This window comes from Cuculus canorus, chromosome 2, assembly GCF_017976375.1.
Source record: "Cuculus canorus isolate bCucCan1 chromosome 2, bCucCan1.pri, whole genome shotgun sequence".
NCBI lineage: Eukaryota > Metazoa > Chordata > Aves > Cuculiformes > Cuculidae > Cuculus > Cuculus canorus.
Window position 1 is genome coordinate 70419994 of NC_071402.1, and position 27423 is coordinate 70447416.

Here is a 27423-nt window from a genome sequence, read left to right on the forward strand (position 1 = left end):
GCAGAAAACACATAAATTTGCCTGATTATTTCTTAGAGCAGAATTGTATTTTTGGAATTGTGAAGAGTACTTTATGTGCAGCGTATTGATTTTTCTATGAGGTACTGAAAATATCAGTTGTTTTAAAATAGCATTGCAGAGTGTAAAGTGTTTGCTGCATGTGGAGTTGCTTGGAGTGTATGCCCTATTTTGCATAAATATCTTATATATGCTGTTGGGAGAGCTAGACCTATGGTTTTAACTTTGGAGTGCGAATACAATTGTGTTTTAGTTTGAGCCTTTACAGCACTTTCAGTATTTATACAATGAAGAGGAAAAAAACCTGTGTAGTATAAAAACATTAAATTATGAAATATAGTTAACTCACCAATATTATTGGTAGTATGTACGTAGTCTTAGCTTTTTACAAAGATCAACTGTGTCCAGAATTCTTTCTTTCTCAGTTATTACTTGGTTTTGTTCATTATATACTTTTTTAATTGCATATACTTCCTGGTTTAAGTTTGCAGTTTCGTACCTTGTGTTCGTCTCTCCCTTCGCCCTCAGTCGCCGTTACGGTACCAAGGTTTCCCTCTTTGCCTTTAGAGGGAACAGAGGCCTGAATTAGGAGCTTGGTTTAGTGTATCTGGACATTCTACTTTTTACAAATTTAGATTAGATGATAAGAATTTTTTGACTGTTAGAGTGATGAGGCACTGGAACAAGTTGTCTAGAGAAGTCATGGCTGCCCCATCGGTGGAGGTGTCCAGGGCCCGTTGATGAGTTTGGATGAGACTTTGAGCAGCCTGGTCCAGTGGGAGGTGTCCCTGCCCATGGCAGAGGAGTTGGAACTGGATGATCTTTAAGGACCCTTACAAACCAAATCAGTCTATGATTCCATGAAATAAATAGTCCATTATCATTTCTGTATGTTAGCAGTATGGATGTCTCTTTCATTTCTGGAATTGGTTATTGAATTGAGATTCTCCTTTCTTAGTGGTAGGAAGAAGTACATAGACGTATACATAAAAGACAGGGTATTTTTTAGTAAAATGTAAAAATGTAAATATGTACACCTTTTGCTCTTTTGTCATATTTTGCATATAATTGACATATCACGAATGTTAATGTTGATACTCAGAAATAAATCTCAAAAATCTAGCTCTAACTGAATAATTGTCCATTACAAATACATGCCTTTTTTTCATTTATAGGTGTAAAACGAAGGTGTACGCAGACAACCTTCCCACAACAAGCGTTGTCATTGTTTTTCACAATGAGGCTTGGAGCACACTTCTACGGACTGTTCATAGTGTGATAAACCGGTCACCACGGCACATGCTGGAAGAAATTGTCCTTGTTGATGATGCCAGTGAAAGAGGTAATAACGTCGATGCCTTAGTTTGCTGCTCTTTTTAGTTTGGAAACTGAGACTGGCTTTCTACAGGCTTGCCTCTCCTTAGCAAAAGACAGTAGCTGGGGCAGGAGAAGGCAGGGTAAGCAATACCCATTTTGAAATACAGGGTGGTCACGCTTCTTTGAAAACTAGTGGAAATTTATCTGTCTGTTTGCATTTCTGTTGATAGAGTAGAGTTTGTTAGTGGGTTTATCCCATTACAGCTTTCATGTTTTGCATTTGGAATTTTAATGCATTCTTAAAGCGTGAGGGGTGTTTAATACTTCAGTCACTTGGTGAATAACAGCAAAGGCAACTCCACTCCTCACACACATCCAAATTTACTATCAGTACCACTGTTAAAGTTGGTACTCAGAAGGATTAATTTTGATTATTCAGTTCCTGCGAAACTGAAATTTGGTGTTTATGCTGTAAGAGATTCTACTTTTTAATATATAGCGCTCCAGATAAAAACTGCATGCTACAGAATAAAACTTTTTCAGGTATAATGAATTAAACAAAACTCAAAGCTGATTTTTCCTAGAAATAACTTTCCTTAGATTTTACTCTTTTCGTATTTTTTTTGTAAATTACAAGGTAGTAGTAATAAAAATAATATTCTAGACAATACTTGATGTTTTATTTTGGTTAATAGTTGATAGTTAGCTTATCCCTTGCTTGATCTTCCTTGGTGGTATAGGTAATAAAGTATAATTGAGGGATACTTGTGTTTGTATTGGAGATGGGAGGGTATTGTGTTTCTTTTATCTAAAACATGTCTATATTTTTATATTAAATCATACTTTTTCTATATTTCTACATTGAAAGTTTTCTAGTACGACTGATAGCTAGTAAGCTACTAGAAAAAAATCTTGGCAGCCACCAGTTGCAGGTTGTCATTTCTGTCAGCAGAAATTCCCATGCTTTAGTTGTAGAAAGGTTTTATACCAGGCATGCTATCAGCTCTGTCTTATGCATCTAATTCCTGTGCTGCAAAATCCATATTCGCTGCTTATGGTAATACCAACTTCGGAGTGAGATGGTTGACTGTTGTCCAAACAAGATCCGTGTATGGAGACAGACACTGGATTTCTGATCATATGGTCTAAGTAGCGTGACAGTGCACAGACTACGATGGTTAACAAGAGGTTTTATGATAGTAAGCATTATAATGGCTAACAGGAGTTTTTGTAGCTGAAGAGTTTATGAAGTGCAAAACTCCACTCCTAATCTAATGTGGTAGAAGGTATGAGCTTCTTCAGGTTGCTTTTGTGTATGGTGCCCTAGCATATTAACTGACCTATTCCAAACTACGTTGGCCTAGAGTACAGCTGGTTGTGGAGTAGCTGAATAGACTAAAGATTGATCATATCAGCTAACTGAATTCTAACTAAGAAAGCATAGCTCATGCACTCAGGTTGTGTTTGCACTTGTATCTGTCTAGCTTTCCTTTCTCTGATGTCTATGCCTGCTTTTGGTTTCTTAACTGATGGTAACTTCGACTGCTTCACCCAATTTCAGTGTTATTTGGGAGAAGGGACAGGGGCTGTAAACACAATTATGGCAGCAGAGGAGCTTGTAATTACACCCTGCAATTTATTGTAGTTTTTTTAACCTTTATATAAAAATTCCAGGTTTATTTTCTTCTACTATACATGAAACTGCTCGGTTCTCTTGGTGTTGTTCTCAAGGAATAATCCTCTTTAAACATGGATGGTGGTATTTGGATTCTAGTGCTTATAATAAGACATTGTACAAGTGTATACTTCCTTAATAGAACAGAGAAAATACATTTGTTTTGGTTAGTTAGGTTTTGTGCACAGAAAGTTGCTACAGAAACAAAGTTTATTGCAAGTGTGCTCTGTTTCATTTGTCAAAACAGTCCTTGGTGCTAATTCAAGTCAATGCTAATTATTAATTGTGACAGGTCAGCTTTCAATATGTGCTAGAAATAAAGAACAAGGTAATATTAAAATAATGTAAACGTAATAGGGCCATTAATATGATTAGGGGACTGGAGCATCTCTCATGAGGAATTGCTGAGTGAACTTGGTTTCCTTAGCTTGGAAAGGAGAAAACTGAAAGGGGACCTTCTAAATGTTTATATTAATGCTTATAAATATCTAAAGTGTGGGTGTCAAGAAGATGGAGCCCAAGTCATTTTAGCGGTGCCCAGTGACAGGACAAGGAGCAATGGGTACAAACTACAACACAGGAAGTTTCCACCTCAGTGTGAGGAAAAACTTCTTTATTGTGAGGATGATAGAGCTCTGGAACAGGTTTCCCAGGGAGGTTGTGGAATCTCCTTCCCTGGAGATACTCAAAACCTGCCTGCACGCATTCCTGTGCAATCTGCTCTAGGTGAATCTGCTTTAGCAGGAGAGTTGGACCAGATGATGTCCAGTGGTCCCTTACAACCTTGACCATTCTGTGATAATATTTCTTATGTTTTGCTTCTTCAGTTTCTGTTTTGGAAAAAAAAAAAAAACAGTTTTGACATAGCAATAGCCATGTCCTCATTGTGAAGTATAGTCCAGTTCAAAAAACCATGTGGTTTTCTGTAGATAACTTCTCTGTTTCTGGGTTTGGGTTAGGTAATAAAAGCAAAGTAACTCAATTCAAGGCTGAAAGATGTACCATTTCAGACGTTTTTTTGGTCGTGTTATTGAACCTATTTCAATATTTGGTTCTGAAATCTTCATTTCACATCTTTTGAACAGCTTTCATTTGTAGTTATTTTCAACAATTACTGAAAGTTGGTTTTCGTTTTCTTTTCCGAAAACTTATTGTGGTTCCAGCAAGTATACTTTTACGTTAAACAAAACAGAAGCATAGGATGCCTGAAAATTTGAAGGGTTTAGCATATGCTACTAAAGCATTCTGTTTGTGTTGAAATAAAGCAGCAGACTTTTCTGGAAAAAGAACACGTTCAGCCTGAATAGTGTATTTTTAATTCTAGTATCAGAGGCAGTTTAATTGGAATAAAGTAAGCATTCAGTCTGCCTGAAGCACACTTTGTACCTGCTAGTGTCATTCTTTTAGATGAATAAATCTGCATAATGTCACACACTTATTTACACCAAAAAAAAAAAAGCTTTGGCAAAACAGGACATATCTGTAACTTTGTTCTGTAGCTACTGATCAGAATTTCATGTTTTGGTTTTAAGTATTGATCTTTGCTATCTATTAAATAGAAAACAACTTAGCAGGAAAAATCAAGATCAGTCAGTACTTAAAACTAGATCAGCACTGAATGGCCAAGCATGGTAGGCAAATTGCGTCAGGATAGAATACATTCACAGAAGTTAGTTTCACTGATACAGAAAAAAGCAATGTAACTAAAACTAAACTCCTGAAAATAACATCTTATAAAAGTATTCACACTTCTTAAAATTGTGTTTGCATGCTTATATTTGATAAATCAGTGGATTGTTGTAGTTTAATAAAAAAAATGTTTGAAACTTAATTTTTCATTTATATTCGTATAAATGTGACTCAGTAATAGAATTATCAAGGTATTTTTCAACTTTTGCACTTACTTGACTTTAACTGGATATATTTTGCTTTTTTTTGGCCTTCTTAAGTCTGCTACTGCCACAGAAGATGCTCTTTAAAACTGTCTATAGTCGTAGGTAAAATTATGCACCTTCTTGATACAGAAAAAGTTTGAAATGAACATCCAGCAGAAGGAGATAAATGAAACTAAAGTTATGCCTCTGAAAATACATGAATTGTCATTGTTCCCAAGTAGAAGTATTAGTAGTTTGTTATTTTGTTTTGCCTCTTAATATTACCAAACTGTCAATCTCTGAAGTGCATGAAGCAGTGCTAAAAACATGCTCAGATGTCATCCTGGGTCACTCATAAACATCTGACTCTGTAATGCATAAAACTTTTCACGTGAGTGTTTTATATAGGATTTAGTATAAATGTTGCTAATAGGCTTGTATGGAAAATCATCTGTACAGCTTGATTCTGGCATTTCTCTATGTCCAAAATGTATTGCATGCATTAAAAACTCTCATCCTGCTGGGGGACTTCAACTACCCTGACATCTGGAAGGTAGCATGGCAATCTTTAGGCAATCCAGGAGACTCCTAGAGTGCATGGAAGACAAATGCTTAACTCAGGTAATACACATCCGTATGCGAGGGGATGAAATACTGGACCTGATGATCACCAATTCAAGTGAGCTCATGAGTGATGTCAAGATCAGTGGCGGACTGGGCTGCAGTGATCACGCACTGGAGGGATATGGGACAGGTGAGGAGTATAGTCAGGACCCTAAATTTCAGGAAAGCAGACTTCCAGCTCTTCATGGAGTTAGTTAGTAGGACTCCCTGGGAAACAGCCCTCAGGGACAAGGGAGCAGAAGAGAGCTGGCACATATTTAAGGATGTTTTTCATAAAGGGGTGCAAGAGCGCTCAGTCCCCAGATGTAGGAAATCAGGCAGGGAAAGGAAGAGACCAGCATGGCTGTGCCGAGACCTGCTGGTTAAAGTGAAAAGCAAGAGGGAGCTTCATAGGCAGTGCAAGCAGGGACAGGTAACCTGGGAAGAGTATAGGTACACTACCTGGTTGTGTATGGATGGTGTCAGGAAGGCCAAGGTGCAGCTGGAGCTGAACTTGGCAAGGGAAGCAAAGAATAACAAGAAGGGTATATGACATACATATAAGTATATCAACCAGAAAAGGAAGGTTAAAGAAAGTGTACCCCTACTGATGGTTGGAAATGGTGATCACGTATCAACAGTCGAGGAGAAGGCTGAGGTATTTACAACTTCTTTGCCTCAGTCTTCACTGATAACTGCGCTTCTCACCCTTCCTGGGTCATGGGACAGCAAGAAGAGGGACCCAGGGGGGTATAGCCCCTCCCATTCTAGGGGAGGATCAGATTCGTGACCACCTGAGGAACCTGAAGTATATATAAGTCTATGGGACCTGATGAGATGCGTCCCAGAGTCCTGAGGGAATTGGCAGGTGTGGTTGCCAAGCCACTCTCCATGGTATTTGAAAAGTCATGGCAATCAGGAGAAGTCCCTGGTGACTGGAAGAACAACAACATTGTGCCCATTTTTAAAAAGGATAGAAAAGATGACTCTCTGAACTACCAACCTGTCAGCCTCACCTCTGTGTCTGGGAAGATGATGGAACAGATCCTGCTAGAAGCTATGCTAAAGCACCTGGAGGATGGGGAGGTGATTAGAGGCAGCCAGCATGGCTTCACCAAGGGCAAGTCCTGCCTGACCAACCTAGTGGCTTTCTATAATGGTGTGACAATATCAGTGGACACGCGAAAAGCAGTGGATGTAATCTATCTGGACTTTGGTAAAGCCTTTGAGACTGTCCCCCACAACATCCTTCTCTCTAAACTGGAGAGGTATGGATTTAGTGAGTGGTCTGTTTGGTGGATAAGGAATTGGTTGGATGGTCTTATTCAGAGAGTAGTGATCAATGGCTCAAAGTCCAGATAGACATCCGTGACAAGTGGAGTTCCTCAGGGGTCCCTATTGGGACCAGTGCTGTTTAATCTTTTCATTGATGATCTAGACAGTGGGATCGAGTGGACCCTCAGCAGATTTGCAGGTGACACCAAGCTGAGTGGTGCAGTTGTCACACCAGAAGGGAGCTGGACAAGCTGGAAAAGTGGGCCTGTGTGAACTTCATGAGGTTCAACAAGACCAGGTGCAAGGTCCTACACCTGAGTTGGGGTAATGCGTAGTTTCAATATGGGCTAGAGGATGGTGTGATTGAGTGCAGCCCTGTGGAGAAAGACTTGGGGGTGCTCATTGATGAGAAGCTTGACATGAGCCGTCAATGTGCACTCGCAGCCCAGAACACCATCAAAAGAAGTGGCATCAAAAGAGGCGTGGCCAGCAGGTCAAGGGAGGTGATTCTTCCCATCTGTTCCGTTCTCATGAGACCCCATCTGTAGTATTGTGTCCAGTTCTGGAATCCCCAACATAAGAAGGATGTGGAACTATTAGAGTGGGTCCAGAGGAGGGCTACAAAGATGATCAGAGGAGTGGAGCACCTCTGCTATGATGACAGGCTGTGAGAGTTGGGGTTGTTCAGCCTGGAGAAGAGAAGGCTTTGGGGAGACCTTATAGGTGCCTTCTGGTACCCGAAGAGGGCATACAAGAAAGCTGGGGAAGGACTTCTTACAAGGTCATGTAAAGATAGGATGAGAGGGAATGGCTTCAAATTGAAAGGGTAAGATTTAGATTAGACATTAGGAAGAAATTCTTTGTGATGAGGGTGGTGAGGTACTGGAAGAGCTTGCCCAGGGCAGTTGTGGGTGTGTTCCCTGGAAGTGTTCAATGACAGATGGATTTGAGCATTTAACCCTAACTGATGGTAGCAGAACACCACCAGAAATCCCGATACTCTGGTTATTTTCCATGTTTTTATAGGGATGAGTCGCCAAGCTTTGCATTTATGCTTATTCTGCTGAATTTCTAGTAATATTTTAAGAGTACAATTATTGAATGTCTGTCCCAGTGTTTTATTTCTGGGAATACTGCCTTCTGAAGTTTTGAACAAGGTGGTAGTTCATGAGAATATTTTTATGGACGTGATTAAACATGGGACTGTTCTTAGCTCTGTTCCATCCACAGTGAAAACACTTCACACATCTCTGATGGTTTCTTAGAGGGCAAAAAAAAAAAAAGGTGGAAAGCACTTGAAAATGTTAATTTAAATTTGAAATATTTTCCTCTCTAAAGTATAGTTAGGACTTGAGTTTTTTATGTGCAATATTTTGACCGTAACTTTCTGTAGCATAAGCTTTTATACTAGTTCTTACCTGGCCTCAGTTGTATTATTGAAATCTTTCTTTCTTCCTCCTGACAGAATTTTACCATTCTGTTAATTTGACTGTGGATTCAAGGACCAGTGTTACAGCCCATAATTCATTTGGCTTAAAGTGGTTAGAACGACTTTAAAAGTTTATCAGTACTGCACCTGAAAAGTGCAGAGGACCACATTTTTTTGTGTGATTTGCTCATGAGATGGTTAGCATAGAGAGAAATGCTTCACCGTTGTTTTTTCTTTGTATATCATGGAAGCCATATACATTAAAACTATAAACATTACCATAATATTAGTTCTTTTAAACAAGTGGCTTTGGAAGGATACGCTGTAAAGATATTAGATTATATTTGTTACAGACTCAGCCAAATGATCTCTATGCTTAACCCCAGGAGGCTTGTAAAATATTCAGACATACAATTGTTTTGTACTAATAAATATGTATTCATTTGTGTCTCTGTTAATGTGCACAACTGGAATTAACTTGCTTTGAGTTTTGCTGGAAACAAATGTGTAAGATCCATCAAACTCTTATGCTCTTCTAGTGCAGTTCAGCTTTCAAGATGTGTCAGAACTTATTTCTGTGGGTTTTAGTGACAGTCCAACAATGCATAGAAAAAAATGAGGAGGCAATTAGAACTCATTCATCCAGAGCAGTGGTAAGGAATGGTAATCACCCTCAGGTCAGCTCTGCCCCTCGAGATTTACAAAACAGCCACTAAGAGTTCTTGCCGTGCTTTTTCTCTCTTCATGTCATGATTATTCTTGCATGAGATGCTTACTATTTTATGCTAAATCTTACTATGTACTTTGCACTGTTGTAGTACAACTCCCAAGTGTATTGAGTGTATCCTCTAATATATTTCTGTATCTGTATTATAAGACTACTCTGCCTTTTGTACAGATTTAAAATATGCAAGTTATTGCAGAAATCTGTTTCTGTGACTGTCAATTGCATTCTGCCTTAATTCTTTGGTTTTCATTTGGCATCATCCATTGTAATACAATTTTTCATGATGGACAAGAACTATGCATGGCAATGAGATTTGGTAGTTCTTTGTAATGCAAGTAAGTTTGAGTCTCTAGCAATTATAATAGTAGTTAAGAACATGGCCGTTGTTATTTTGAATAATTTGTTCCTTGGCTAAGCTGAGGTTTGTTAATAGTAAATAGATTAATTTATGTATATCTGATTTTATCTGTGTTTTTTTGTTTTAGGTGTTACAGTGATAATTAAATAGAAAAAATAGAAAAATCTAGAGAAAGTAGAATTGGAAAAAAAAATTGATCAACTGTTTGCAAAGAAATTATTTGTAAGTTACATTCCTGCAGGAGTTAGTTCATCGTGTTCAGCTAGTCAGGTCGTTTTCTGTATTTTCTTGGTAGTGAAGTGTTATCTCCAAGAACACTTCTGCATATGTATTTGAAAGTAAGTCACATCTATGCCATAATAAAAATTTCCCTATCCCATCTGGTTTTTGTGCAAGCATTCTACACTGTTTGCATTTTTGTTTCCTTAAATGAAGAAATGAAGAGGAGGAACTTCCTGCTCTAGCAAGTGAAACACATGGAGATGTGGAAGGGCATATTGTGAAGTGTAGAATAAGCAGCAGAGGAAACTATCTGAAAAAGCAGGAGGAAGAAAAGAAATGAGGAAGTGTCCCAACTCAAATCTCTTCATTAAAGAAAAAAAAAGGAAAAGCTGAACTGTGTAACTGACAGTTTCCATGGTTTTGATAATTTTTTGCAGACTTCTTGAAAAGACCCCTGGAAAGTTATGTGAAAAAATTAAAAGTACCTGTTCATGTGATTCGAATGGAACAGCGTTCTGGATTGATTAGAGCCAGATTAAAGGGGGCCGCCGCTTCTAAAGGCCAGGTCATCACCTTCTTAGATGCTCATTGTGAGTGTACAGTAGGCTGGCTTGAACCTCTGCTGGCAAGGATCAAAGCAGACAGGTAATTATCCATCTATTGGTCCATATTGGTTATTTTGGTTATTAAGAAATGTTACAAGTATTACAATATAGCCTACAAGCCTATATCTATTTTCAGGGGTGGAGGGGAGGGGGACAAATAAATTATGTACTTCTTATTTGTGTAAGCATGAAAGGCTACTTCAGTATAACTTTTAAACTTAAAATTTGGTTTAATGTGACGCTTATACTGGGATGCATGGGATAATGTGTTAAATAACAGGAGACCTGAGCATGAATAGAGTTGAGAGAGCAGTGGAATTTGAGGTCTTCTGTCTGCACACTGGCCCATTCCTTCCTGCATTTGGGAAGATATTCTTGAGGAAGAAATGGAAACCTGATCTAATATAACAAACAAGGACTTGTCAAATTTAGTGTTTTCAGGTTCTTGCTGTGGTTTCTTTATTTCATAATGTGTTTGTATTGTGGGATTGTATGCTGTGACTTGGCCTTCTGATTATTTTTTACAGCTAGAAGTTACTGGAATCAAGTTAGGATGGTTACTGGAATCATAGTCATCTACACTGCAGTAACATAGCTTTATATTTCCATCATAAGTCAATATTCACACTTGCCTCCATAATAGTGTGGTGGTAATTGTGTGGAGAGGAAAATAAGATAAGTGAGAGAGTGGTCTGTGTTATAAAACATTGATACATCTGAGCAGTACCTCTGTAGTTGCACACTAGTCTCTTAGGAAACAGCATATTAAATAGACCAGATATTAAGTATGGAGTTACAGATCTGTGCTTTCTCTTATGATTATAGATAAAAATAACTCTTAATGTTACAAAACATAGCATTACATGATAATATAGACTCTTTGTTCAGAAATGTGCTAAGACATACTACATAATATGTATTTCTATGAGACTAAAATACATAAATTGTTAAAATTTGTGCAAATGGCCCAACTGAAGTCCTTTGAATTTGGTTGCAACCTTTGAATCTTTTTGCATCGCTTTCTGTGAGAGAGAGACTGCTTGAGGACTATTATTTAAGTGTCTTTTAAGATAAGAAATAGTTTCTGTGAGTGTATGTCGGGACAGTGAGAAGGAAGCCTCTTTCTGTCAGCTTTGCAGTAGCTATGCTTTAACATTATTTAGTCCTGAGAGCATGTAAGAATACTTCCCCAGAGCTAACAACCAAGTTTTCATTTCAAAACATGCCAGTAGCTTTGACCACTTAACTAGAAATGAAAGCTCTTATTTTCTGTACTGTGTAACATCAGGAAAGCTATGATCAGTTTTTCCATTACAGGTACTAATACAAATACTATTTAAAAAAGAGGTAGTGTTGCCAAAATTGCGTCAGGAAAACACATTTTCCTTTAGGTGAATTAAATCTAATTAGCAAGACAGAATTTGAGTGTGTTTCATGATAAATATTATATAGAGATGACATTATGAAAATTTAAACCATATGTGTTAAAAACAATTTTGCTTTATAAAACCCCCACCTTTTTAAACACTTGAATTAATAGGTTTGGGTTCTTTCCTTTTTCTAGGAGAACAGTAGTATGCCCCATCATTGATGTAATTAGCGATGACACCTTTGAATATATGGCAGGTTCTGATATGACCTATGGTGGATTCAACTGGAAATTGAATTTTCGTTGGTATCCTGTTCCTCAGAGAGAGATGGATCGACGGAAAGGAGATCGAACTCTTCCTGTTAGGTAATGAGAAATTATTAAATTGGTTAAAATGTTCACCAGATGTTTACTTACATCCTTTCTAAGTTAATCTTGTAAGTACTTACTTAATGAATTGTGTTCTGGCATGATTTTGGTCTGATTGAAGGAACATGACTCGTGATAGACAATCTCTTATGCTAAGAGTGTAAATATTTTATATACTTGAACTACAAAGTTATGTAGTTGGCCTACTATGTGATTTACCTACTGTGTATTTGTTGACTGAAAAATGGAAGTTTCAGAGATATTGCTAAAGTTAGAAGAAACTAGCACAGTTTTATTTTTTCTCTAATAAGGAATTTGTGAAGAAAACCTTGATGTAACCCTGACTGTACGATTTTCTTGTATAAAGCAATAGCAGTGAAACTAAGCAGGCCACCTCATGGCTTCACATAGCTTTTTCAACAACAGTTGCCAGAAATGTAAATTTCCTGTAGAAAATGGTTTATTTTTTTGAGTTACCAGCATCAGAGGCAGAAGACTTTCTCAGGAATTGCAGCAGCTTCCTAGGGGTTGTTTATTTGGACTCCAATTTGAAGTGAGAAAATAAGAACTGTCACTAACTGGTTCCATCTCTGGAAATTTTGAGCTAGCAAGTACATCAACGGTAACTGAATTTGGATGGAAGCCTATTGAGAAGGAACATGTTAGAAACTTGGTTAATAAAAAGCCATTTTGTCAGTGTAAGTGTGAAATGTATTTTAGTATATATTTTTATAGTGACTGGCACTTATTTTTTTTTTCTTCCCCAGGACACCTACAATGGCAGGAGGTCTTTTTTCTATAGACAGAGATTACTTTCAGGAAATTGGAACATATGACGCTGGAATGGATATTTGGGGTGGAGAAAACTTAGAAATTTCTTTCAGGGTAGGTGAAACTCTTTTCATTGTTTTGTAACTCAGGACAGGACATCTTAAGTTCTGTGAAATACAGATATGCTGCCTGTGTTGGTGTCCTCTCCTGTTGCAGTTAGCACTTGTTTTGTTGTCAAGTTCCTCCAATGGAGATACGCAAAGATATGAATCTGTCAATGAAAAGTGCATGGCACAGCCTTGTGCATGACTTAATGTGTCAGTGAAATGTTGGCAACTCTTACAAACTGTATTCTTGCTGTTTTGTAACTCGATTGCATGTGTTCCTTTGGATGTGGAACCTAACCAGTTGCGTTCGCTTTTGTTTCTAACAAATAACACTGTTTCCTTTTGTTTTACTTATCAGCTCAAAGTATATAGTTGGCTACTTCTGGAGTAGCTCAGCTTTCTAAATCTTCCATCTTTAGAGGTCTAAAATAAAATTGAAAGTATTTTAAGAAACTTTACTTGGGAAATGTAAATGTAAATGGTTGTTTTGGTTTTTTTGTCTTACATGGACATTCTCTTTATAACAGACTTTCTTGGACAGATCACCACCTATTACTTCCCTATGATACATGTGATGAGCCTTTTCCTTCCTTCATTGTCAGCTTGCCCAGTTCTCTAAGTAGTCTCTTGCTGACATTCATTATTGCTGTGAAGCCTGACGTACCCTTTCTTATACTAACTTACTCAGGCATGTGTGTACCATAGAATCATGCAATTACAGATAATTCAATTCCAACCTTCCTGCCATGGGCAGGGACATATTCTGCTAGACCAAGTTGCTCAAAGCCTTATCCAACCTAGCCTTGAAGAACTTCAGGGATGGGCCATCCATGACTTCTCTGGGCAATCTGGGCCTTGCCACCCTCACAGTAAAAAAATTCTTCATAATATACAATCTAAATCTACCTCCTTTCAGCTTTAAACCACTACTTCTTGTTCTATCACTACACTCCCTGACAGAGAGCCCCTCCCCTTCTTTCCTGTAGACAAAGTAGTATCCTTATCCATTGAGCAGGAAACAGGGATACACTTCTTTTCTAAGTAGTGTGTATTTGTTCTAGACCTCACCTAGTGAAATTTCTCCAACTTGAATGGAAGCAAGTGATTAACAGTTTTAAACTGTTTTTAACAACTTAAAGCCGTGTAATAATTATTCTGTCACTTTCAGATCTGGCAGTGTGGTGGCACTTTGGAAATTGTAACTTGTTCTCATGTGGGGCATGTGTTCAGAAAAGCAACGCCATACACTTTTCCAGGAGGTACAGGGCAGATAATCAACAAAAATAACAGGCGGCTCGCAGAAGTCTGGATGGATGAATTCAAAAACTTTTTTTACATCATTTCCCCAGGTGAGCAGGTCTTTGGTTATGAGAAATACTTGTTAAGTATCAAAATGTAATTACTACTGGGAAAGAACACGAGTATATAAATTAAAATGTTATTGCTTTGAAGTTTGTAAGAGAAAGCTCACTTAAGATGTATAAAAATGAAGGTCATAATTGAAAAACAATTTTGTTAGCCAGAGATGTGCTCTGAAGTCTCCGTCATCCTTCCTCGCACATGATTTATGAGTGAGTTTCCTGTGCAAGAGAATTAGAGCTCAGTGGAATGTCAGAGCTCAGCTGTAGTGCTGAAAACTAGCTATGCAAATGTGTCTTGTAATGTGCTGGAGTTTGGCCTCTGGCTTCTGTGTAGTAGGCATTCCAGGTTAAATAGATCAGAAGTGGTTTAAGTGAAACCCTGTAGCAGGAGTGGCAAAAGTGAACATCTGATGTGTTCAAGCTCGCACTTCACAATCCAGAGCATAGGGGCAAGTTGCCAATATACTTGACTGTGATGATATTTATTATGCTTCTTAAAATGGATGCTAACAAAACAGGAGGATGTAAAATATGAGAACAAATTTCCTATGAACTCAAACTTTTTGAAAAAAAAAAAATTCAAGAAAAGAAAGGAAGCCTAGGAAATACTGAATTATTACTTTTCACTACAGGATATTTTTGTTGTTGTTGTTTAAAAAGACAAACAAAGAGAGACAAACTTGTGGTAGTAACAGACATCCTCTCTAAATACTTCAGACATTAGTCATCTGACTTTAAATACTCAGTGGTAGTTCTATCTGCGACATCAGTTTTTCCAAAGATGTATCTTTAAAATAAGTATTTCCTTATGACATGCTTATCAAACCTGCATTAGTATTGAAATTTAAAAGCTGCAATACAATGTGAGTCTGAATAGTGTCAAGTTTTAGATGACAGGTTTTAAGAATACTTGTGAGAACAATTGACTGCAGATTTATGATTTTTTTTTTGTCTTTAGAGAATGGATTACTGAAATAAGACTATATATTTTTTTAATTTTAATAATTGTTGCTGCTACACAAAGCTTTTTAGATTAAATCAGAAGCTCCCAGCTTTTGGTTATTGCCCTGTGTTTTTGTTAATGAAGCATTATAAATTCAAACGTGACATGTATCATTCTTCAGAAAAATTGAATACAAAAAGGTGCAATAATTTTTGGTTAAGATTGCTTTTTTTGCATCCACGTCAAGCTGGATTTTGAAATACACTAAGCAGCTGGAACACCAAACCATAAAAATAACCTAATTCTTGAAAAAAACCTAAATTACTGGACACCACGATAAGGCTCTGTTACTTTATATATCATTTCTGTAGTCCTTCCATTTCATGTGGTAAGTGTAACCTACAAAAGAAGTTAATATAGTGCTTGAATTTTGTAGGATTGTTGTTTTCATAAGACTTTCTTTTACAGTTTTTCAGTATTGTAGAGTGTGCAGGCATTCTCCTGTTGGAGAAAAGGAATAGAAGAATTTAATGTAAAACAGAATCTGGTAAAAATTTTGAAATGGTGAAAGTAACTGAAGTAGTTATCTGTAACTGCACTGTATATTTTTCTTTCCTTTCGAAAGATGTCTGCATAGTTTCTATGCTAATAGCCTCAGTTGATTGGTGGACAGGGATGTGTTCTTGCCAAGTTCCTCTTAGAGCATCTGCACCTGCTGGCTGGCACACGATTTCATTTGTGTACCCATGTCCATGTTGACATTGCACTAAACTTTGTTATTAGAATTTGCTAGTGTTTCAAGAACAGTATCATATAATACCTGAATAAGTTGGGTTATTCTGAAATTGGTTTGTTGCCTGGGGCTGTTAGTACTGTCAGTCATCCTTAGCTATCCTGCGATATCTGTGGTTCAGAGAATGAACACACAAAGGTGCTCAGTGTCGCTCATGCCTCTCATTGCCCAAATGTATAATTTGTGAGAACCAATAGGCGTTAACTAAAAAAGATTAATATTTTGGGAATATCACAAATGCCATACTCTTGTTATTTTGATATCTCTAATCCTAATGGATTGTTGCAGACCCTGATTTTACCTGTTGGTGGCAAATAACATCAGGGTAAGTTTCAGTAAGTCCTTCTGGTGAATAATTGTCTTGTGTGCTTGATGACTATCTGCTACGTTGGCTTTTTTGGGCACACTCTGCTTTTCCAAGTATCTTCCTACTATAAAAATGTAAATATTTAGTTCTTGAAGAATAAGGGTGTGGTGACCCTCTGGCAGAATGCAGTATGCAGCCTGTGAAACGCTCTGCTTGCACAATATGTACTTTCAATATCCTCGTGATAGCATGATGAGCTCTTGCAAGGAGCAAGGTGAGGATTTGGAAGCTGTTGCTGGTTTGCAAGCCTGGGTGCAGATGAGTGAGGGAAACAGGCAGTCGTCTGTGCACCCAGGTTTTTTTCTCATTAGCTGACATGGATGAGAAAATTTGATTTTTGAAGGAGGTAATATACTGACAGGCATCATTGAGCCTAGCTAACAAGAAACTTGTTTCCTCTTTTATATCCTTTCTCTTCTGCTCTCCTAAGGTCACAGAAGGATTGGTCCAGGAAAGCAAACCTAAGATTCTCAGGTAGCTTTCCCACTTCATGTCATCTGTATTTTCTGGAAAGAAAAAACAGGCTTACTCAGGAGACTTTTTAGTATTGATGTAATGTAGTGAAATGGAAAGCTGCCCTCTTGAAAAGTAAGCCTGTAATCCTTTCTTCTTTAATAAGTACAGCCTAGTAGAAATTGTTACTTTTCTGTTTTAAGCTTTCATTCATTTAGAAGCCATCTCTCTGCCTAGAAGTGGTTAGGTACAGATGGAGGTTGGGCAGGAAAGTGTTGCAGCAGCTGCTACTCAGCCAAAATCAAGCCTATCTTATTGCATGCAACAGCTGTTCTCCACAGCAGTAATGGCACTAGCTGTAGGCTTTTCTCATTAGCCAACAGTTTTCCTCACAGTCATGCGTTACACCACGGCGATGTTTCCCAGACCATTTCCTCTTAAGCTTTCAGAAAATGGATCCAGCATGAGCAGGTGAATAGTCTGATTCCTGGCTGTTCTTGAGGCTCTGCCACTTCTTCATTTCTAGTACTGGCCTTTCATCCCTTTCTCCAGTTTAAAATAGTAGGGCTGGATTGTCCAAGGTGAGGCTTCACGAGATGGCAATGTCAGTTTAACAGCGTCCTGCGAGGAGATTGCCTCACTTCCATGGCAAAAGATAGGGCTTCACCTCTCCTCACTTATTGATTGTTCATCTACATCAACTGATTTCACTTGCTGAACTTGTCAGGATGATTTGTCCTGTGGGCTGGCTCTCTACTGCTTAAGTTAGCACCTCTGTCAGCACAGGAGGTGCAGCAGGCGTCTGAAGCTGAGCAAGGGAAAGCTGCCCCTTTCTGCAGCAGCAGATACAAAGCAATAGGCTGGCTTACCACAGCTATTTCCCCCAACCTTCTAACTACTAATCAATGATAAATTGACAGTTGTAGAATTTGTTATCCTTAATCTAAAGGTGAAGCATGAATACTTTCAGACCATGTGGTTTCCCTATGCTGCATGAAAGTCCGAGTTTCAGCTCCTACATGCACCCTCCTGCTCCTTGTCCAGTGTGCAGCCTTGTCATTCACCAGCCTCTCATATCCCAGCTGGTGAGCTGGAGGCATCCCAAAAAGCAGCTCCAATGAGCTTGGGTAGAGCCTTATTTAGCTCATATGGAATTCATTTTATTGTTGACCAAAAGTTTATCCCAGAAGGCATCTTCCATTGTACTGGGGCTAAGCGGACAGCCAGAAGGCCTAAAAAGACAGCATTGCAGAATTAATCTAAGCAAGAGGCATCTAGACAGAAACATAAATGTGTTTCCCTGAAAACTGGATCAGTAGACCTGGTTTCTAATTGCTGCATGCACTTGTCACTAGCCAAGTATGGTAAGTCAAGGTTCAACGTGTACAGAGTTGAACACTTTTATTGAAATGAATAACACTTTTATTTGTGGTTGATATGGAGAACACCGAAGGGACTGAATCCACATCTTGCAGTGTAGCGAAGGCTGTGTTCAAAATATGTACTGAGAGATTACTTTCAGCTAGTATTCCCTATTAGCATTGGTTGGGAATGCAAATAATATTTCTGTTTGGATTATTTTTAAATTATTGCTTATCAAGTTTCAAAATACTAAATAAAAACAATTCCTATGATTTTTAAGAGGAGACTGGTTTTAGATGAAACAGTTTTCATAGCGTGCTTTTGAAAATGATTGCTCAATTTGTAATCATGATGAAAACATCATGCTATTATTTTTTTCCAAAGCAGTTTACCATAAATGCATTGCCACACATTGAACTTGGCAAGCAAATCTTCAGCTGTTTTGTAACTTTGAGGGTGTCAGAACTGTTGCAACAAGGCTGATGGGAAGCTTTAATGTAAGGTGGCAAAGAAAATAAAACTGAAGAAAGCATATTCTACTGTTAGATATTACGTGTATGTTTTTGTAAAAGTAGAGGCAAAGACTATTACATATTACTAATCAGAGTAGTCTGGTAGTGCATACCAAACTTCTTCAAGAATAGTGACAAAGCAAGCAAGTGCTAAAAGATGAATCTTACATTTTTACAAAAGAGCTGGTGATGGGTGATTGGATAATTCGATGTGAGGGTTTTTTGCCTTATCCATATTTATTTTGAGTACATCTTGAAGCATATGTGTGGAGGAACATCCATGTGATTGTCCCACAGCAAGCCGCATGGCAAAGGGAATCATCAGGGAAGTCCAGGCTTTTACTTTAATTAGGGTTTGGGAGGAGGAGTTGGGGGAAAAAAAATGTACATATTACATGGTAAGGTAAAGACAACAGTAGCAAGTATTGTTAAATACTTCTTCTGGGGTTTTAATTTTTTTTTTTTAAATGAACCAAACCCAGATGTTTGAAAGAACTACTAGTGGCCGTGATTGTCTTCTTCATCAAGCACATGCCTGTAGAATCTGGTATAATATCTCCTGGAAGGAAGATTTGATCTAATTCTTGTTTTGTGGGTTTTTTGTGTTGCTTTTTTTAGCTGAGCCTTTAAAAACAAGTACAAAAACACTGGGAAAGTCATATGTCACTGTTGCGTGTATATAAATGTGAACTTCTGTGGAGGAAATAATGACTTTAGATGTGTATTTAATTTTTTATATACTTGATTTGTTGCAGTTTTCCTAGTCTGCTTCTATGTTTTTCCTTAGAAGAACTGTTACCCATAAATAAATGCCGCTGCACTATATAGTGCAAACGTATAAGAACACTCAAGCTAGCTTTGTGTAATATAGACAAGGTATAAGAAATCTAGGAAATGGTAATTCAGTGTTGTTAGAGGACATCCCTAAGACAACTAAACTCTTCAGTCCATCTGCTAGCCTGTTGCTTGTTGTAGTCTGTGTGCCGGTATACAGTTTAGCATAGACTTAACTTCAAAGAAGATTTCTTAAAAAAATATTTCAGACTAAAACTGGTTGAATGGAATATAGTGCACACCTTTTATTCCATTGTAGTGGAGGGAAAGTCTGCTGGCTTTTCTTTCTACGTGGTGACATTTAAAGCTACTTTAATAAACAAAACACTTGTATGCTATTAAGTATCACTGGGTTTAACTCTTCATGATTGTGACTTTAGTTCTGATTACTGTTCAGTTGTGTGAGAAAGCTTTAACAGTGTTTATATTGTGAAGCTCAGTGTAGCAAACTGGTGAATGAGTTTTGACTGTTGTAAGGTGGGTGTAAGGATGGTGTGATAACTGTTTCATCCATTATTCATCCATCATTATTCATCCATTTCATCCAATGCTTTTTCATTACAGAAAAATTAATAACTCAGTGCTTGACTTAGACTGGTACAGCCTTTGTCTTTGGGTGTTTTTTCTTTTTTTTTTTTTTGTTGTTTGTTTGCTTTGGCATTTCTTTTGTAACTGGAAAATGCAGACTGAAATTTTCTGTGGTTCTATTCCAGGAGATTTTTAAGTTTAGTTTGCACTATTAAAAATTTCTTGCAAAAACGAGCTTTAATTTCCTTTCATTCTCCTACCAGTTTAGGTCTCCTGCATCTTTTTTAAGAAGTCTTCAGTTGAAAAACAACAACAACAAAAAACAACCAACCAACCAACCAACCAACCCCTCCCTCCAAGCCTAAAATCCTAGCTGTCATTTTTTCTTTTTGATATATTGAAACTACTAATGTTTTTATTGATATTTACAAACTTTTAGCTGAAATGGTGCAGTTATTTGTCTTAATTGAATAGAAAATACACCATCTGCTGGCAGGTCGATTTAATAACACTATATACCAACTTAGAAATGTCTCAAACTTAAGTTTCAGAAGTTCAACAATTTTAGAGATAATTCACAGTTCTCCAAGTGGAGGGATTTCTGAAAAAAAAGGAAATCATGGGTAATGACTGATGTGTCCTCTGAAAATATAAACAGAATTTGCTATATTAAAAAATAACTTTTTTTGTGTAGATATGACTTTCTAAAGAGAAACCTTCCATGTAAGCAGTGTATTATGCTGATTCCTTTTGTATTAAGTGGAATCATATGAACTTTATTAGCAGCCATCAAATAAAACTTTTTTGTTACTACAGGGGTTACTAAAGTTGATTATGGGGACATATCATCACGACTTGGACTAAGACGCAAGCTCCAGTGCAAACCTTTCTCCTGGTACCTGGAGAATGTTTATCCCGATTCCCAAATTCCACGTCATTACTTTTCTCTGGGAGAGGTAAAATTTTATCTTACATGTTTAACTATCCTATGTAAAATACATTGCGCAGCAAGTTGTTTGTATTCTGTGCTGAGTAGTGCAAACAAGTTATCTCCAGTCAAGTTCAAGTATCTTGTTTCTGTTGTGTGCAATGATACATCTGGTTTCTCAGTATGGCAGAAAACTGAAATTTGATGTATGATACTGTAATTCAAATGTTTTCCTCTTTTTACTAGAGTACTAAATGTCATATAGAAGGAATTCAGAAATATTCCTTCAGAAACGTGTAGTTCTGGATAACTTCCTGTAAAATGCTTTTATATGTACTCTCTACATAGAGTATGAGCAGAGTTTTGCTTAATGAACTAGACCAGGTCAAAGAAGGACTTTGCCTGAAAGATGCTCTGAACTTTACCCCCACAACCCTCATCAATGACCAGCAAATTCTAGTGATGCCTACAAGCCTTGCTGGACATTCCTCTGTATTTTTTTTTCTTTAGCGTTTCTTAAGTAACAGTAGATGTGGTACAAATTAGCCTGTTCTAAATAAATAGGTACGTACTCTCCCCTACAAGTCATGTTGAGCCAAATATTGAGCCTCTTTTAGGGTGATTTTGTACTGTTCATTTTTAAAATAGGTTTTTAAGAAAATGAAGCAGGCGTTTGTACTGCTGCCTGACTATTGGGAGACTGATATTCATGCCTGCTTATTATATAGTAATATGAGGATAAAGACTGTAACTCAATAAGTGAGGAAATTAAACCCAGTCAGAGGGATTTCAAAAGGAATTAACCCCCATGTGCCTACGGGAGTGTTTTAAAACTTCTGGCATTTTTGGGCTGGAGATTGATTTGTGTCCCTTTTGTTGTAGCCGAACCTTGGCGCAGGAAGAGAAAGCAAAGAAACAAACATGGTTCTGTAACTCGGTTGCTTGAACATTCCTTGGAAGTCTGAGTTTCAGATAGTGGTCTCTCATTGGAGTATAGTTCCTGTTTTTTAAGTTTCATTCACATGACCCCTGGGTGTACAGCAGACAGAACTGATGTCAGTGTGATTTGTGATGGGCCTATTTTTCTTCTAAAAAACCAGCAACCTTTGATAATGTGCTCTCTTTCACTCCCAGATAAGAAATGTGGAGACAAATCAGTGTCTGGATAACATGGCAAGAAAAGAAAATGAGAAAGTTGGAATCTTTAACTGCCATGGGATGGGTGGCAATCAGGTGACAGTTTTTAATATCTTAATGTATTGAGTTATTTGGAACACTATTTCTCATCAGAACAATCTTCTGGTTATTTCAGTAGTTATCCTTAAAACATACTTAAGCTGTGAAGTTTCGGAAACCCTCATTGAAGAACATGCCTCTAAGAGGAATGAGATTTGTTGGTGGTTTGTCATTTGTGGGTTTTTGAGGCCTGATTGCAACAGGTTTTAGATGAACTTTCAAGAGAAAAATCAAATGAGGGGAGGAAGGGACTGCTGTAAGCTAAGCTTCACCCCCTGTAGGTTCTCTGGAACTAGGTCTTGGTTAGACCTCCTGATTGGCATTGTTGCTTTAGAAAAAAACCCCATGCCTCCACCTGCAATACTACTTTTAATATACATTTTTCTGATTGTCAGTTCTGGAATTTGGTTTATATCTGTTTTTTCGTTCTATGTCATTAATAATTCTTGATGAATTGTTTTCTGGTATACGAAGTTTACCTGTGGGGATATTCCTGTTTCTATGCAGGAAGCAGTCAGCTATTTGAAAACATCAACTTTTGAAGAGCTTATTTATATTTATTCCTTATTAAAAAAAAATCTTTCTATCTGTTCTGACAGAAAAAAAGAAAGGGTTGGTGGACAGTAATGAAGTAATGCACAAACGTTGCCCCTTCCCTACACCTCAGGGCACTTTTAATTCAACCTTTATTTCAGTTCCTCTCATTCTTTATTGTCTAGGTTTTCTCATATACTGCCAACAAAGAAATTCGAACAGATGATTTGTGTTTAGATGTATCCAAACTCAATGGTCCAGTAACGATGCTCAAGTGCCACCATCTAAAAGGAAATCAGCTTTGGGAATATGATCCAGTGGTAAGTCTTCTAATGACTTGTGATGTTAAAATGAGCAACTTGTACATGAGCTTTCGTATTCCTGTGTGAGACCACTATTGGAAACTAAAAACAGGAAACAGTCAGGATTATGTTCCCTCCATCATTAATTCAGGTGTAGTTACTCGATGAGCATCTGTGTTGATTTAATTAGATAGTGGGTTTTGGGGGAGCTCTTAGAAGAATATTTTTAGTGTACTTTTGGATCCTCTGTAGAAAGATAATCTGCTAGTGTAGTGTTCTGTTAGGTGAGATCAACAGTGGAAAATCATTCCAGGGGTCTACTGGACTGATAAAAGGTAGTACTAATGATTTTGTGACAATTTCAACACCTGGTGTCTTAGCTTCCACAAGGTTAAAAGGATATTCTTTTCTAATTAAAAAATCAACATCTCAAACTTATGAGGAAGGTTTTACGTTTCTCGTCATGGCATGGTTAAAGTACACTTGCATAAAGCAGCTTGATTTCAATCATTCTTTTTTGCACATAATGTTTGAATTTATTTTGAAGTTCGTATGTTGAACCACCCGACAAAGAAATCATTGACTGTTGATCTAGTCATCATTAATTTTATTTGCAAGCTCCAAAACCAGTTTTGTGATTGAGTAGTGCCTTCAGGAACTCTGACTTGTGGCATGGCTAGTTAGGAAGAAAAAAATTTCTCAAGCGTACTAATTTAACATCAGTTATTGCAAAAGACCACTGCAAGACAGTTTGTGGAGGAAGGTCTTCCCAGTATTATCAAGATGACTATTTGATAAAGAGAACATGTTGATATTTAGCTACTGAAAATTCACTGATTTTAAAAAAAAAAAAAGGAAGAGGGAAGGGATTATTTCTAATTCAATACACTTGCTCTAGATTTTAGTAGTTGAGGTGTTAACAAAACCTACAGTTTCTAAGACTAAAAGGAGATGTATGAATGATTTTTTTCATTAGGATGGCAGTTAATGTGGAATACACCAGATCTCTACTAGGGTTTCTGCACATTGCTTGCAACTTCTGGTAGGGAACTGAGGAAAGCTGTTGAAGGTTTTCAGGATTAAATGTTAATTGAAATAAGTAAATGTGAGTCTAAGAATGCTACATCTTTACACACTTAATAGTTTGTCTTGCAATGGTTGTCACAGATTATAAAACAGACTTCCCCTATGGTGATTCTCAGACATAAATTTTGTTGTTTGTGCTTTTTGTTTTTATTCTGTCAGTGGAAAATCTAGGTATAATCTTCAGAGCTTTTCTGAAAGCTGGCTAATAAAACACAAGAATAAGTTAGAGAATATCTAGCAACAACTCCTTCCCACATAGTTGGATGAATTTTCTGTACCTTTTGTCCTTCTGCCTTGGTTCAGAAGGTGTGCAAGAAGCTTCTTTCCCTTAAGTGAAGAAAAAGAAAGGAGAAGGCAAGAAAAGCTATATTAGTTGTCTGCTTAAGTGTGTTCCAACTCCCTTTTTCAGTCTTCAGCTGTTGTGTGAGTGCAGGAGACTGTGCTCTGGGTTTTGGTTTTTTTTGTTTGCTTAACCTTTGCTGCTTGAGCACATAAAGCCAGCCTGTTCTGCCACTTTTCAGTCAGTCCAGTGTCCTGGTTGTGCTGCTGAGTGAAAGAAGAAATACTGGTAGTAATACCAGTCAGTACCACAGGCAGGTTGGTGCACTGAGTATCCACAGTACAGTGGCAGGAAATACAAGTTCTAAAGATCTCTCCTCCATGATGATAGTGCTGTGGTAAATGAAGTAATGTATGGAAGATAGCATTTGTAAGTTTAGTAGATACTAGGAAAGATATATATGTATAGGTATTTATCATAAAACCAGAGAATGGTTTGGTTTGGAAGAAACCATGAAGGGCATCTAGTCCAACCCCTGTGCAGTGAGCAGACACATCTTCAACTAGATCAGGTTGCTCAGAGCCCCATCCAGCCGGACCTTGAACATTTCTAGGGACGGGACATCTACCACCTCTCTGAGCACCCTGTTCCAGTGTTTCACTGCTCTCACCTTTGTAGGCTTTTTTAAAGAACATGCTTTTTAAAAAAAGGATGTAGTACAAAAATAACATAACGTAGGGACAGTTTTGCATCCTGAAATGAGAAAAATGTGTTCATTCTGATCTGATCAAAATTGCTGTAATAACTAGTAATCAAAGTCGTACATCTTACCAAACTTTAATTTCTAACTTCTCAAAGATTCCCAGCAATATAGTACTATTTAGAGAAAGGTAGATAGAAAGAACATTACTTTAGAAGTTTGAAACTGTTCTGCTTTTCATGAAACAATGCTTTTAGTATCTACAACATCAAATTGCATATATGTGTTCTTTAGAATTGGGATCTGGAGTCAGCCAAGGTGTCTTGTCTAGTTCTTGTTTATCTATGGAAAAATTTTAATGGCCACTAGAAACTTTTTGGTTAGCTTATGCCTGGTGATTTTTGTAAAACTAACTTTTTATTTTGTCTTCAAGAAATTAACCCTGTTGCATGTGAACAGTAACCAGTGCCTGGACAAAGCCACCGAGGAGGACAGCCAGGTACCCAGCATCAGAGACTGCAATGGCAGCCGCTCCCAGCAGTGGCTGCTTCGCAATGTCACCCTTCCAGAAATATTCTGAGAGGTTCTAAAGAAAAGCAAGGATTGACTGGGCTACCTCGGCTGATATTGTGGCTACGTCATTAAGTAGCAACAGAAGAAACTTCTGCTCGGCAGAATCCACAGTTCATCAGCTGTTCGAACTCCTGCAGCTTCTCAGTAGCTGTGAACCAGCCTTCCTGTAAAAGGATGTGAAACTACCACACATACTAGTGAAACTGCGCCCACTGATGTTTACAGATTGAAGGATTTTCTTCCAGCAAATAACTTAGAGAATGTTTGGACAGTGGAAACATAATCAATGAAATTGTCCCTCGGAAGAACTGCATATCGTTGTAGTTTGATTGCACATCAGTAACCTCTGCTGAAAGTGCTGTTGTAATGAAGAAAGTTCCAAGAATTTTTTTTCCTGGTTAGCAGTGATAACCAGACTACTAAATATTGATCCACAAATAAATGAAATGGAGAGCTGGAAACAAGATTCAGTAACATGAAATAAGAATTCTGTGGTTAAAAACAAAAAGTAAACAGGGTTTAATGGAAACTAAATCAGAACTATGAAAAGTACAATTTGTTATAGTGAAGTATCAAATTTATATGTAGATTTTATACCTCAGTGGGGGAAAATAACCAAGTCAAAAGGCTATTATTTCTCTTTTTCAATTGTGTGATAGTCCATAAATACTATTTCTTTTTTCTGGTGGGTCTAAAATTATTTTGGGCGCAAACAAAATGAGCGTAAGAATAAACTTAGCTCTTGAATGTCAGATCAACTTTTTTCATTTTTTTATTTTAATTTCTTGGTTATTGGAATTGTATCTTTTTATTACTGTCTGAAAACTGGAGGATAACATGCTGTCTAACTTTTTTTTTGTTCAGACCTGCCGTTTCAGTTTATACTTGGATCAGTCAGCTTGTGGACTTTCATGGCCAAACAAAAGATTTAAGTACATTTTGAAATTAAATTAACTTGATGATGGAATACGCTTAGCGCCCAAGACTCATACTACTGTACTATGATTTCATTTTCATAGCAATAAATCTTCTGTTCCTTGTTTGGTTTCAGTCATCAGAAAGCCAGAAGAAAAGATACATGATTTGGGTAGCAAGAGATTGGCAAAACTGAAGGTTTTCTGGAATCCTTTTTCACTTCATATCCAGATGTGCTTCATTGTCAAGTGCATATTTAGATTAGACTCTGAATTGTAATGTTGATCTGCTGCTTTTTTCTAATAAAACCTAAAGAAAAATAGCTAAATTGGCATGGTTTTTAAAGTTAACATAGCCAAAAGCAATATGACACTGTCATTACATTGGTCTGCATTTTTTAACTGAATTGCTTTATTTTGTTAAGAAAAATCTGTGTGGGCTTATATTGAATATGAGCCACTGAACGTTCAGAGTATACATTGAACTTTCTCTTGGAAAAAAAAAATATACTTAATGGAGAGGATATTTTTATGATAAATGTCATTGTTTGGCCAACTGTCCTGTAAAGCAAATTAAACCTAGACTCATGCAAAAGTTGTGTGGAATTATATTTGGCTGTTATGGCCAATTAAGATTTGCTCTTCCAAGTTGCTGTGGTCTGTGTTCTCTGTTATTTCTGGACCAGTACACAAGAGTTTTCATACACAAAGCAGGGGAAATTCTAACAAACTGTATTATTACATTGCTACTTTAAAAATACATAGGATGAGTATGGATACAGAGGATTAATATCAGATAAAGCATCTAAATACATAGCTACCTTTCACTGACCCCTCTTTTTGGATAGCCCTGCAAATCTTCTGAGGTCAAAGTGGATTTATGAAAGTAACAGTATGGTACACTTGTCAGAAAGATGCTGAAGTGTGGCCAAATGAATGACTCGAAGGAACAAACCCAGCTCTAAGTAGTTACATGCGAAGACTTATTCCTCTCGTAC

The 27423-nt window shown here is 37.4% G+C and overlaps 1 protein-coding gene across 2 annotated transcripts in view; it reads left to right on the top strand.

The window, feature by feature from the left end:
• GALNT1 (polypeptide N-acetylgalactosaminyltransferase 1) overlaps positions 1-27064 on the top strand; it is a 90797-nt gene extending 63733 nt beyond the window's left edge. For both annotated transcript variants that reach the window (XM_054059351.1, XM_054059350.1), the window contains exons 5-13: positions 1194-1360; positions 9936-10143; positions 11668-11838; positions 12609-12726; positions 13888-14068; positions 20689-20828; positions 21935-22033; positions 22756-22890; positions 25372-27064. In XM_054059351.1, the coding sequence (XP_053915326.1) occupies positions 1194-1360; positions 9936-10143; positions 11668-11838; positions 12609-12726; positions 13888-14068; positions 20689-20828; positions 21935-22033; positions 22756-22890; positions 25372-25518 (1366 nt within the window). In that variant the 3' untranslated portion in view covers positions 25519-27064. The remainder of the gene's footprint in view (positions 1-1193; positions 1361-9935; positions 10144-11667; positions 11839-12608; positions 12727-13887; positions 14069-20688; positions 20829-21934; positions 22034-22755; positions 22891-25371) is intronic.
• The last annotated feature ends 359 nt before the right edge of the window (positions 27065-27423 follow it).